Source organism: Notolepis coatsorum (assembly GCF_963971535.1).
Source record: "Notolepis coatsorum genome assembly, chromosome: 5".
NCBI lineage: Eukaryota > Metazoa > Chordata > Actinopteri > Aulopiformes > Paralepididae > Notolepis > Notolepis coatsorum.
The window spans coordinates 120,799,801-120,812,957 of NC_140169.1; the positions used below are offsets into that span (position 1 = coordinate 120,799,801).

Below are 13,157 nucleotides of genomic sequence, written 5' to 3' on the forward strand. Positions count from 1 at the left end.
ACTTGGCCTCAGAATAGGCATTGAGATATCGTGTGGATTAATAGTTGAATAGTCATAGTTTGGCACTATACCGTCGAGTTGGACGTATTCTATTAAGCTAATAATAGTCTATTTATGTATGGTGCATCGTTCGGTTAGAGTTATAAAGTTATCAGTACCCCCATCGTTCCTGACGTTATCTGGACGCTTAACCAGGCTGGGCAGACCACTAGTGGTGCTTGCATCCGAGGAGCTCCGGGCCAGGGCGACTGGACCTTTATATTGGATTGCTCTACCCGGACGACGGCGAGCCTTCCACGGCTTGGATTATGCTTTGGGTGCTTTGATTATTCCATGGATAACGGCCAACACTGCGGAGTGTTGGAACTACCCCCCGGAGAGGACTCCAGGTGAGACGGCGCTCTACACCAGTGAGGTCGCCTCACGTCTCTCCGTTGTGGACCGGCAGCTACCGTCCACCAGAGGGTCCAGCTGTATTCGTCTGCGGACCGAGGTTCTGTGGGCACCGTGTTCAAGACTTTGAATTCTCCCAAGAAATCGTCGGCCAGATGGGATACCGCCAGCGGCTTCTCTAACCCCCCCCTCCTACTGTCTTACAACCAGCGGGACCCCCCCCCCCCCCCTTAGTGTATCCAGCTATAATCATTTAAGTACCATCGCTATAGTTTCCTAAATATCCAGGTTGTATACTTACTCCCTGCGTAACCAGAGATTGGACATTCAATGTTGATTTACCTACGAATACTCATTTGCCATACAAGTGCATTTCAAATCATAAGTGTAAACAAGTGAACGTTGTATATACCTTTTGCTATATTAAATATTCGATTTGTACATTTGTGTGGACTTCGTTTCATTAGGTGGGAAAGTGTTCATCATATTTATATCATGTACTGGATGGCCAGAAGTTAAAGTACAAGAGGTAGTGGTATTAAATACCATATCTAACAATACAGTCAGGGAATTGTACCCCTCAGTTACAATAGTATCGTATCATGAGGTCTCTGGCGATTCCCACCCCTATAACCAAAGACCACCCACTTTCTCTCAGTTGAGCAAGTATCAATGGAAGGATATGCTGAACGAACCTGCCCCAAGGAACCTGCCCCAAGGAACCTGCCCCAAGGAACCGAAAATCCCGGGTCGATGTCAAACAGTCAACATTCTAAGTTGTCCACATACAAGGAACGGGGCTCTGAGTGTGTGTGTGTGTGTGACGGAGCGGCTGCAGTGCACATACACACACACGCCTTATGCTGCGGAGCAGCGCACACACGCGCACACACCAAACATTCCAAACATTCCCTTCTGTCAGCTTTCTTAGTACGTCAGAATGTCAGAATTCTCACAATCATTCATTCCCTTTTCCGTTGTCATAGCACAACCGAGGGTGTGCACCTTAGGAGTGCTACGTTCATTCATCATATATACATTTATTCACTCACATTGTCACGATGCATTCGCCTCTGCACTTCCCCGGCACTTCCTAGGCTGACGTGTGTTGGCAAAACAGAGGCGCACCTTTCCGCTAGGTTAAATGGGAGGGGTTGGCGCGAGTTCAGGGTCACATGAGGGGCATTATTGTATCGTTTGGTATTTGTACTATTTACTTGGTTATCTTTAATTAAAACAGTTGGAAAGTATGTGAGATATAGTGGGGGATATATATTTTGTGTGTAGGAATTAGTTAATGTGTTTATTATGTACATCCTGTTTAAAGCCTAGTGGGAGGGGCTATTGTTATTGCTTGTAGTAGAAGTATAGTGTATTTGAATATTAAGACATTGTGTAGGTATAAGTAGTAGTGTATTTTGTTTTCTTTGTTTTCTCTTTTTCCACTTTTTGTTAGAAATAGTAAGTATAGGGTATTACTTTCACTTGTTTCACGTTTTGTAAATAAATATATACCTCTGCACCTCGGGAGGCCGGGAAATAAAAACCACCAACGAAATCCTACCGACTACGCCTGTGTTTGTGGGAGATTCTAAGGAGTTCAAGAGAGGACCCCGTCACAGTGTGCTTTTGTGTGTGTGTGTGTGTGTGTTTCAAGTTTCTTTAATAGTTGTCATACAGAAGTACAGAATACTTTTATACAAAATGCTTCTTACTGTTACGCTCCAGAGACTGTGCTAGACAAGATAAGTATGAAATAAAATAAAGTAGCATGTAAAAAGAAGTAAAAAGTAAAAGTGTGTGTGTGTGTGTGTGTGTGTGTGTGTGTGTGTGTGTGTGTGTGTGTGTGTGTGTGTGTGTGTGTGTACGTGTGTGCGTGCGTGCGTGTGTGTGTGTGTACCCTCTCGTGGGTCCAGTCCCTGTGGTCCGGTAGGCAGGAAGCCGGTCATGGCCCACTCTATCATCTGCCTGGTCTGAAGCTCCACCCCCTGGGTCTCATCAGCCATGTTGCAGGAGGGGAGGGTCCTGCCAGCCCGAGTACTCGCCACCTGGGGGAGCATCAACACCATCACCATCACCTAACTACAGCTACAACCTGTAACAACATAGACCACCGCAACACTTCCGGGATTCTGAAATCATAGGAGAGCGGGGGGAGAAAATAAATGAATGTGGATGAGAGCCATGACATTAAGTGGTTGTAGCTACGGCTGTGGGGGTGCTGGAGACATGATCCAATAGACTTTTATATGCATCGACTTGGAATTGGTCTCTCCGTGTTCAGGAGACTTAGGCATATACAAGTCTATTGGATCATGTCTCCCGCACCCCCACAGTCGTAGCTACAACCACTTAATGTCAAGGATCTCATCCACATTCATTCATTTTCTCTCCCCACTCTCTCCTCCATGATTTCAGCATCCCGGAAGTGTTGCGGTGGTCTATAGCAGGTTGGTTGTATATATATATATTGTGATACACAATTTTGTGGTCTCAAGATGGTCTCAGTTTAATTTTGATACTGTATCACACTTGCATCATATGCAGTCAAATATTATAAACATCACTTGGATCATCTATCAATGGATATCATGATATATATTGTTAAGTGAAAAGGTTCCTCTGAATATTGTCATATACCCCCCCCCCCCCCCCCAAGCACTTCACCAAAAAACAATACTGATTTATTTTGCATATAATCTCACACATCCAAAAACTGCAAACCATTTTTCACACGTTCAATTATTTAGAGTTATTGAGAGTAAATGAGTTTTGAATATGGCCACCAGTAATATCAAACTCTCTAGCGAGGGTGGCGGAGAGGAGGAGCCTTGCTAAGCTCCAGGCCATCAGGGAAAACCCCACCCACCCACTATACACAGACTTGGCTGACAGGAGGAGCATGTTCAGTGCTAGGCTCACACTACCCAAATGCAGCACTGAACGGCACAGGAAGTCCTTCATTCCAACAGCCATCAGACTATACAATGCATCACTGTGCCTCACTGCATCACTGAGCACAGAGCGGTAGCTCAATAGTGGCAGGAGGCCGTGACTAGCGGCCTCCAGGCTCCAAAACAGGGGGCAGCGACGGCTGCCAGACATTGACCTTGGACTAATAGGAACCCAAGGAGGACAATACACTACCTGAAGCATACTGCACCTTATGTGACACTGTGAATACTGTGAATATATATTTCATTTAGTTAGATAGTTAAATTATATTGACCAAATTGTTTACACTGCTGTGTTGTTTTTACTACCTGTACCCCCCCCCCCCCTTCCCCCATGCTCAGTATATTTTTACTGTATTTATTTCTGTATATTTTATTTCATTTTTATTCTATTTTACTCTACTCTTATCCTAGGCAACTTGATTGATTGTGTTATTATTCTAATTCGTGACCTGTCCTGTCTAAATGTTTAAATGTTGAGCGATTTGCAGTGTCAAATTTCCCACGGGATAATAAAAGTATTTCTATTCTATTCTATTCATCAGGGTGTTAATTACAGCAGTACGATGTCTTATAGGAACTGCTACCTTATCATTCCATTGAGCTGTAATTAACACAACACAAGGATTCAATGTCCCTGATCACATCACTGATGGCCCATATTTAAACTCATCTATTGTCAATAACTGTCAAACTAAATGTGTGCAAAAACAGAGCTTTTGGATATGTATTATTATGAGATTATGTGCAAAATAAATCAGCATTGTATTTTTGGTTAAGTGCCGTTTTACCTCAGCTGGCTGCCGTATACAACATCTAAGCAACAAAGGAATTATCACTCCGGAATTCATCTGACTATTAATGATTTGTGAACCCGCATTTTTGGAGGTGAACCCCATTTATTATTTATGACCATGCACCAACTCCCCGCCCGCAGCTCCACAGCAGAGACACTCTGATGTCAGGACTAACTCGTCTCTCTTGTTTCTGGATACGAAGGACAGGATGTTCACTAATGAGGGCCAAACCACCCTAGGGGACAGGGAATGTCCCACACTCACTATTCTGAGGGTGTGAGAGGTGGTTACATGCCCCCGCGTTCTACCTGACAACAAGACAAGTTTGTATTCCACACAAGCTATCATCAATTCAACTGTAGTGATTTTAAATTCAACTGATGAACATCATATCCTTGCCTTTTAATACACACAGCCGGTGCAATAGCTGCAAATAGCTAAAACCCCATTCATATTGACTAGCTAGCCCTCCTCCTCTAAAGACAAGACTAGTCACATAGCAACAGGATGATGTGAAGTGCGAGTGAGTGAGTGAGTGAGTGAGTGAGTGAGTGAGTGAGTGAGTGAGTGAGTGAGTGAGTGAGTGAGTGAGTGAGTGAGTGAGTGAGTGAGTGAGTGAGTGAGTGAGTGAGTGAGTGAGTGAGTGAGTGAGTGAGTGAGTGAGTGAGTGAGTGAGTGAGTACCTGCAGAGCCTCATAGATGGCTCTCCTATACATGGACTGCTTGTTGTAGGTGGGCTGGTGGAAGGCTGAGGAGAAGGTGCTTAGAGGCATCAGCTTCTCAACACACACCTGGAGACGAGGAGGAGAGGGGAGAGGAGGGGGGAGAGAGGAGGAGGGAAAGAGGAGGAGAGGAGGAGGGAGAGAGGAGGAGAGGGAGAGCGGAGGAGAGGGGAGAGAGGAGAGGGGAGAGAAAATGAGGGAGAGGGAGGGAGAGTGGGAGGGGGAAATAGGAGGAGGAAGAGAGGAGGAGGGAGAGAGGATGAGGGTGAGAGAAAGGAGAGGGAGACAGGAGGAGGGAGAGAGGAGGAGAGGAGGAGGGGGAGAGATAGGGGAGGGAGAGAGGAGGAAGGAGAGATAGGGGAGGGAGAGAGGAGAGGCAAAGAGGAGAGGGGAGAGGAGGAGGGAAAGAGAGAGGAGAGGGAGAGAGGAGAGGAGGAGGAGAGGGGAGAGGAGGAGAGGGGAGAGGAGGAGGAGGGAGGGAGAACAGAGAGGGAGAAAGGAGGAGTGTGAGAGAGAGGAGAGGGAGACAGGAAGAGGGAGAGAGAGTTGGAGAGGGAGAGAGGAGAGAGATAGGGGAGGGAGAGAGGAGGAGGGGGAAAGAGGAGGAGAGGGGAGAGGAGGAGGGAAAGAGAGAGGAGAGGGAGAGAGGAGGAGAGGGGAGAGGAGGAGGAGAGGGGAGAGGAGGAGGGAGAGAGAGGAGAGGGAGTGAGGAAGAGGGATAGAGAGAGATGAGGAGTAGAGGGGAAAGGAGTGAGTTGAAAGAGAGGAGAGAATATGCAAAAAAAAAAAAAAAAAATTGATCTTCACATGTTGGATGATTTGATGCTTGAAGCTCAAGGGTCAATATAAAGATTCTGAAACCAAAACAACTCGGTGAAATTGTAGTTTATTTGAATTCAGCCCGTTCATGCATACAACGCAAAGCAATAATGTCAACGATTATTTAAGTACAGAGAAAGATGGGAATCTTTTACATTTTATTTATCTAGAAGTGCGATGCAACATTCCCTATCAATGAGACAGCGGTATTGACACTGGTAGCCCTATGTCTACAGCAACCAATCATTTCGTGTTGGACTCATCAGTGAGTTCTCATGAGTACAATTGTTGAGGAAAAACCACTGCCTGCCACTGATCTCTGATCAGAAAGGTTGTTAAGTGGTAGGTGTGGTAAGAGACCATACCACTCACACTGCTCAGCATAGCCCTCAAGAGATTTTCACTTTGCTTCAAATTAGAGGGAACATTGCTGGCCGCCCATCTAGCATCTAAGCTAAAACAAACCAAATACTAAATAGCCCAGGTATGGAAACACTGTATCAATGAATCAGAACCTGCTCCGTATTCATTTTTGTTCTCTATAGACCTGTTCGCCATATACGTCATACTCTGTGCGAGTGCATCACCGGGGCAGAAAGGAACGTATACCTGGTCAGAACAACAGGGCAGACTACAATATAGGAGTGTCATGGTTTCTCCAAAGAGCCCCGTAGTATTATTTTAGCGCAGCAGCTCGCGCAGGTCTGGGGCAACTTAGTCACGTGACTCAGTTGGTATTGCTGATTGGCTCGAACACGGTATGTTTGTAAACAGCGAACAGGTCTATAGATGGTTTCAAAGTCACAACAATAACATTGTAAAAGGAAGGACCCAAGTTAATGTCCTGTTGCAATGTTTGCTTAATACAATAACTGACAGGAAACACACTTGGGTCCAAACTGTTCCCCTCGCAACAGGATTCCAGTGAAACCGTCTGTGTACATACTGTAGTAACTGATGGTTCCACCTGAAGAGAAGAGTTCTAACTCACCACTGAGAATTTCCCGTCTCCGAACCACATGACCCAGCGGGTTCCGTCTGCCGCTCGACTCCGACCGCTCATCCACCACGACACGATCCTGCCGGGCCACCAGGAGAACCCCCGCAGTTTGCCGAACACCAGCGTCCCGATGCCGAATCCCCTGCTGTCCTACAGACACACAAAGGAGAGGTCAGTGACTAGTCTCAGCTGTTGAAGTAAGGCTGTCATAACGTGTCAGTTTAGTAGAGCCTTAGACCAACATGTTAGTTTAGTAGTCTTAGGCCAGCATGCCAGTTTAGTAGAGCCTTAGACCAACATGCCAGTTTAGTAGAGCCTTAGACCTATTCTTTTTAGATTACATTTTTACTAGCACTACGGTTTGGAAAACAGAACCCTGGATCAAAATGACTATCAATCCTAGGGTAATAATGTAATTTTGAGAACCATTAGGGCAGTGTTTCCCAAACTCTGGGTCGCGGACCTGTTTTTATTGGGTCGCCAATAAAAAAAAGTAAAAAAAATAAAAATAAAATAAAGATTTAAAAAAAAAAATTAAGCTGTAGATGTGTTGATTCAGTTTGGCACCACATACTTATGTGAATCTGGGTTTTCTACTCTAGCATACCTGAAAAACAAATACAGAAACAGACTAAATGCTCAGCATGACCTCATAATAGCACTTTCAAAAACCAAGCCCAGAATAGATCTGCTGGTTGAAAACTTCAACCAGCCACATACCTCTCATTAGATTTCATTGTGCCATAGATTAAATAGTATACCCCTTCTAGCATGTCAGGTCAGTAGAATTTTTAAATAAGTCAGTACAAATTAATCAGAATGTTGCTCAATGTTGGGGTTTAAGGTTGAGGGACGGAGGGAGGGGGTAAGAAATGGAGAGTTGAAAAAGGGGTGAGAAATAGAAAGGAGTAGAACATGTTTGTTTTTAAAAGTGTTACAAAATTGTATGTACATGTTATGAGGTCGTGAGCAACTTAACATTACACTCTGATCATTGCTGTGATGTACTTTTATAATTAAATAAATACATTTCATATACATTTGAAATTCATGGTTTGTAGTGTTCTTTATCAGTAGTTTATAAATGTATGTTTTTGTTTTTTTATTATCTTTTCCCCCCTTCTTTTTCCGTTTTTTCTCCCATCCCAATGTTAGTTGTCATGCCAATTCCCAATCCCCTTCCTGGTCGTTGCGCACTCTACCCCCTACCGTCGGTCTGGGAGGGCGGAGACTATCACATGCTTCCTCCGACACACATGTGTACCCAGCCCACCACTTCTTTTCACCTGGCAGCGCGGACTCTCACTGGGAGAGTGTAACGTGTGGAAGGTCACACTACCTCTCCTAGATCCTTCCCTTGCTGTGCAGGCGCCCCGACCGAACTGTAGGAGTCGCTGTTTACAACGACCAGGACGCGTCTATTCGAAAGGCAACCGGTTCATGCGTTTTGCGAATCTGATTGGCCACTGACGTTTCTGGTCATGTGACATGTGCGCCCAATCGCGTGACGCACCCATTTCCGCCTCGACCAGCAGCAAACTACCTAACGCCTAGTTTATCACTGGTTAAGCTTAGGCGACTCTTTCGAAGTTGGTTAAGGTTAGAGTTTGGAATCAGGGCTGGCGTTCTATCGCCATGCTCTAAGACAAACTCTAACCTTAACCAACTTCGAAAGAGTGCCTAAGCTTAACCGGCGAAATAACTTGCCGTCACACGATTGGTGCGACCAGAAACAGCAGTGGCCAATCAGAGCGCAAAACGCGAACGCGGAAGCATGAACCGGTTGCCTTTCGAATAGACGCGACCAGGACCCACCCTCACCGGGTTTCCCACCCCGCTAATGTGACCGGTGTGATCTTACTGCGTTGTGTTTATTTCGATTCGACCCCTGTTAAGGGATTGCCCTGAGTGGGAGTTGAACCCCGGTCTCCCGCACCGGGGGCGACATCACAGACCACTGTACCAAGAGGCAGTGGCGGACTGGCCATCGGGACGTTCGGGACGAATCCCGATGGGCCGGAACCAAAGTGGGCTGGTCCAAAAAAAAAATATATATATAATTTTTTCTTTTCTTTTTTTTAACTTTTTTTTTTTTGGGCCAGTGTGTGGGCCACTAATGTGGGCCGGTGTGTGGGCCAGTGTGTGGGCCAGTGTGTGAGTCGGTGTGTGGGCCACTAATGTGGGCCAGTGTGTGGGCCGGTGTGTGGGCCAGTGTGTGAGTCGGTGTGTGGGCCACTAATGTGGGCCAGTGTGTGGGCCGGTGTGTGGGCCAGTGTGTGGGCCAGTATGTGGGCCGGTGTGTGGGCCGGTGTGTGGGCCAGTATGTGGGCCAGTGTGTGGGCCGGTGTGTGGGCCAGTGTGTGAGTCGGTGTGTGGGCCGGTGTGTGGGCCAGTATGTGGGCCAGTGTGTGGGCCGGTGTGTGGGCCAGTGTGTGAGTCGGTGTGTGGGCCACTAATGTGGGCCAGTGTGTGGACCGGTGTGTGGGCCAGTATGTGGGCCGGTGTGTGGGCCAGTATGTGGGCCAGTGTGTGGGCCGGTGTGTGGGCCAGTGTGTGGGCCGGTGTGTGGGCCAGTGTGTGGGCCAGTGTGTGGGCCACTAATGTGGGCCGGTGTGTGGGCCGGTGTAGTGTGTGGGCTGGTGTAGTGTGTGGGCCAGTGTGTGGGCCGTATGTGGGCCGGTATGTGGGCCATTATGTGGGCCGGTGTGTGGGCCAGTGTGTGGGCCGGCAATAAAACAATAAACAAGTTGCATAAACTAAATCAGATAAAAAATGATCACAGTTCTGGTTTGCCTTAAGATGCAGTTTAAGGCCCCGTTTAGACGAGCGTTTTGTGAACAGAAACCGCAAAAGTGATCTTGCGGTTTCACTTTTAATTTTACGTTTAGACAAGCGTTTTGGAGTGGAATTCTCCGTGCAGACGACGCTGTAACGACGGAGACCCACTGTCACACGATTGGCGCATATGTCACATGACGTGCTGTGAAGACCCGCCCTACTCTGCCTCTGATTCGCAGACTGTGGATGGGGAATGTGATTGCACCAAAGCAGAGTCACTCACAGACAGTGGGTCCACTCACGCCGTCGCCGCGGGACAGATTCTTGTGTATTTAACCCTTTCACTGCCACACGACAGCCGGTTGTGTGATAGTAAAGGGGTAACCTTCTGTCGTGTGGCAGTGAAAGGGTTAAAAGTACTGCCAATGTAGCCTTCAGGTGATCTCCGTTGATATAAGTCAGACATACTTGCTTTGTTTACGTCTCGGCTACTGGCGCTTACCTGCTACCTGTGACGTAAGCAGTACGCGCGACCAGAGCCGTGACAACCCGTTCGTCATCGTTTTAACAGATTTATACGTTTTGATAGTTTAGACGAGATCGCAAAGCTTTTGCGTTTCTAGGAATTCCACTCTGGAAGGTAGTCTCACTTTTTTGCGGTTTCACCCCGTAAAAACGCCGTTTCCGTATAAACGAAAGGCACATCCGCAAAAATATTTTTGCGGATTCACCTGCTAGCGTTTCCGTCTAAACGGGGCCTGAGATGGGTCTTGAACATGGAGTATGTAGGGCACTCTCTAATCACAACTGGTAGGCTATTCCAGTAGTTACCACCTTTTGATTTGAAATCTTTATTTCGAACATGCAATGAATACAAACAAACAATAACAAAAGCAAAACACAACTCAATCTACATGTTCGAAAAGGAGTAGGAAGAAGTATACACTTATTTAATCCTACCCCTTTTCCACTACTCAAATGAGTGTACTATTTTAAAATATAAAAAAGAAAAAAAAATATATAACCTTTAACAGAGAACACAGTTTTTGCAAAGGTAGTATACCGAAAAGGCACCTTACAGTCCCCTCTACTGATGGCTCTGGTGGTAATGCCAGTGTTTCCTTTCTGTTGGATGAACTCATTCAATGGGGGAGGGGCAAGTCCATGCAGAACCTTGTACATGAAGCAAGTATATTTGAAAACTTGGAAATTCTCGAAACTTAGCATGTTATGTTTTTCTAAAACATTACAGTGATGAAATGAAATTGGTTTCCTATCAAATACTTTTATGGCTTTTTTGTAGAGTAATTATATTGGTGTAAGAGTAGTGACATATGAAAGAGACCAGTTGATAAAACAGTACTCGATGTGTGATAAAATCATTGAATGCAGAAACATCCTTGCAGCATTAACTGGCAGGCAGGGCCTGATCTGCCTGAAGTTTTCTATGTTAAACTTTTACTGTGTTTGTCACTTTCTTCACATGACTTTTTGAAGGTCAATGTAGAGTCCAATGTGACCCCAAGATACTTGAATTAATGTACAATGTCCAGCTCCACCTCTCCCAGAAACACATTAGAGTGAGTGACTTCTACTGGTGACTTTGTAAACATCATACACACTGTTTTCTTGGTGTTAAGTGAAAGACATGCTTTTGTTAGCCAGTCTTGAATGAGACATGAGACATCAGTGAATGAGATTCACGTTTCCTCCCAACCGCGAGTAGGCCTAGAAGCGCATAAATGGAGAACACAAAAAAAATGTAAGGGTGGAGCTGAAAAAGCTAGAATAAAAAAACTAAAATTGCTAGTAAAAGACGCAGAACAATGTTCTAAAATTACAGACATGTTTAGTAGAGGAAGGGCTGGCGTTAGAGTAGCTGCTGCTGCTAATGATGATGAAGTTCAAGTGGAAGGAACCAACAGTGACATGACAGGTGCGTGCAGTAGCCTAGTGCATATTCTACTGTTGGTGTCTGCCGGTTCATGAGGGCTAGCTAGCCTATACTAGCTCTTGCAGTGATTTAAGTCATTCTATTACAAGACAATGTGCTTTCCGTATTCCTGATTCCTTACAGCACATGGACGTAAATAGTCGTGACTCGTGAAGTTTTTTTCTCTGACTAAAAGTTTAGTTAGCAATGTTAGGACTTGTGCCCACCACAGCATCAGAAGCTAAAGTGCTAACCTAGAGAGCCAATCAGAACCTAGGACGGGCTGCAAATTAATCGGCTACTAATATTATAATAGTAAATACTAAAATAAAATACTATTATGTTCCCTTCCAAATGTTCATGTTGATATAATATTGGTAATCTAATTGATTGAATTGATTAGTTGCCATTTTACATGCTTAAATAAGATGTACCTTAGAATTCCCAACTGTTAGCCATGTTCTCGATCTGTATATGATTAGTCTCATCTACATGTTTGTAAATAACCACAGCTGAATGAATGAATGAATGAATGAAAACTTTATTAACAGATTGCAGAATGGGTACAGTACAGTACAGCTCAATACATACAATTGTTAAGGGGATGCAGACCAGAGAAAGACTTTCGTCTTGTTTACATCAGGGTCCCCCATTTTCAATTCATCGTAACATAATATGACATACATGACATACAGATAGACAGTACTGCTACATCTATACATTTATGACATACCAGATTTGCAAATACAGTAGTTTGTGATACAAAAATAGTCCAGAAAAAAAGAGTATATACATTTGACGTAGAAACTGTACATTGGATTGGGTAGGTGGGGGGGGGGGACTGTACACTGGAGGTGGTTGGGTGGGGGGGGGTGGGGGACACTGTACAACTGTACAAACAAAACTGTACATTGGAATATTGACAAGACCATACTTGGTAATTTACTGTACATTGGAGGGGGTTGTGTTAGGACATTTACAGGGGCCAGTTTCGAATTGCAGTCTCCCGTAGGTGTTTTTTGAGAGTGTTTTTGAAAGTGGGTAGTGATTCACATTCCTTTACAGCTTTGGGTAGGGCGTTCCACATTTATGTGGCATAATTGCGAAACGTGTTTAGTCCCTTGTTTGAGCCAAATCTGGGTTTAACATGATTTGTGGAGCTCCCTCTGGTGTTGTGATCGTGGTATTCACTGACCTTTGGGAAGTATTTTGACATGTACATGGGTACCTTGGTCGTGTAGTGTATCTTGTAGACCAGGCCCATTGCAAGTTGCTGTACTCTGTCGTCTACTCTAAGCCATCCTAGGTTGTCAAATTGGGCAGGGGTGAGGTGGGTTCTAGGAGTAAGGTCAAGCAGTAGTCTGACCAGTTTGTTTTGAGATGTTTGTAATTTTGTTTTTAGCGCCTTTGAGGTGCTTTGGTACCATGAGGTGCAAGCATAGTCGTAGTACCCTTGAATGAGTGCTCCTGCCAGAGTCTTCAGGGTATTCTTGTTTACCAGTGAGGAGATCCGGTACAAGAATCGAGTTTGTTGGTTGACTTTTTTTATTACATTGGATGCCATTTTGTCTAACTAGCTAACTAGCTTAAGCTAACAACTAGGTCAACTACTACCCCGTAGTTGAACAAATGTGATTGCATATAACAGCTAACTGCTACAGCTAAGTTGGTAGTTAGCCTATTCCATTAATGTTGAATGTATTTATGAAGGTTGTTGATGGTGGTTGGCGCTGAATAGCAGACATGATTCCGTCAGTCTGC

The 13,157-nt window shown here is 45.1% G+C and overlaps 1 protein-coding gene across 1 annotated transcript in view; it reads right to left on the bottom strand.

The window, feature by feature from the left end:
• Window positions 1-13,157, bottom strand: part of dnmt3aa (DNA (cytosine-5-)-methyltransferase 3 alpha a) — a 105,709-nt gene that overhangs the window by 36,016 nt on the left and 56,536 nt on the right. The window contains exons 8-10 of the mRNA XM_084315175.1: window positions 6,677-6,835; window positions 4,828-4,935; window positions 2,294-2,441 (exon numbers count right to left, since the gene is read on the bottom strand). Coding sequence (XP_084171301.1) covers window positions 2,294-2,441; window positions 4,828-4,935; window positions 6,677-6,835 — 415 coding nt within the window. The remainder of the gene's footprint in view (window positions 1-2,293; window positions 2,442-4,827; window positions 4,936-6,676; window positions 6,836-13,157) is intronic.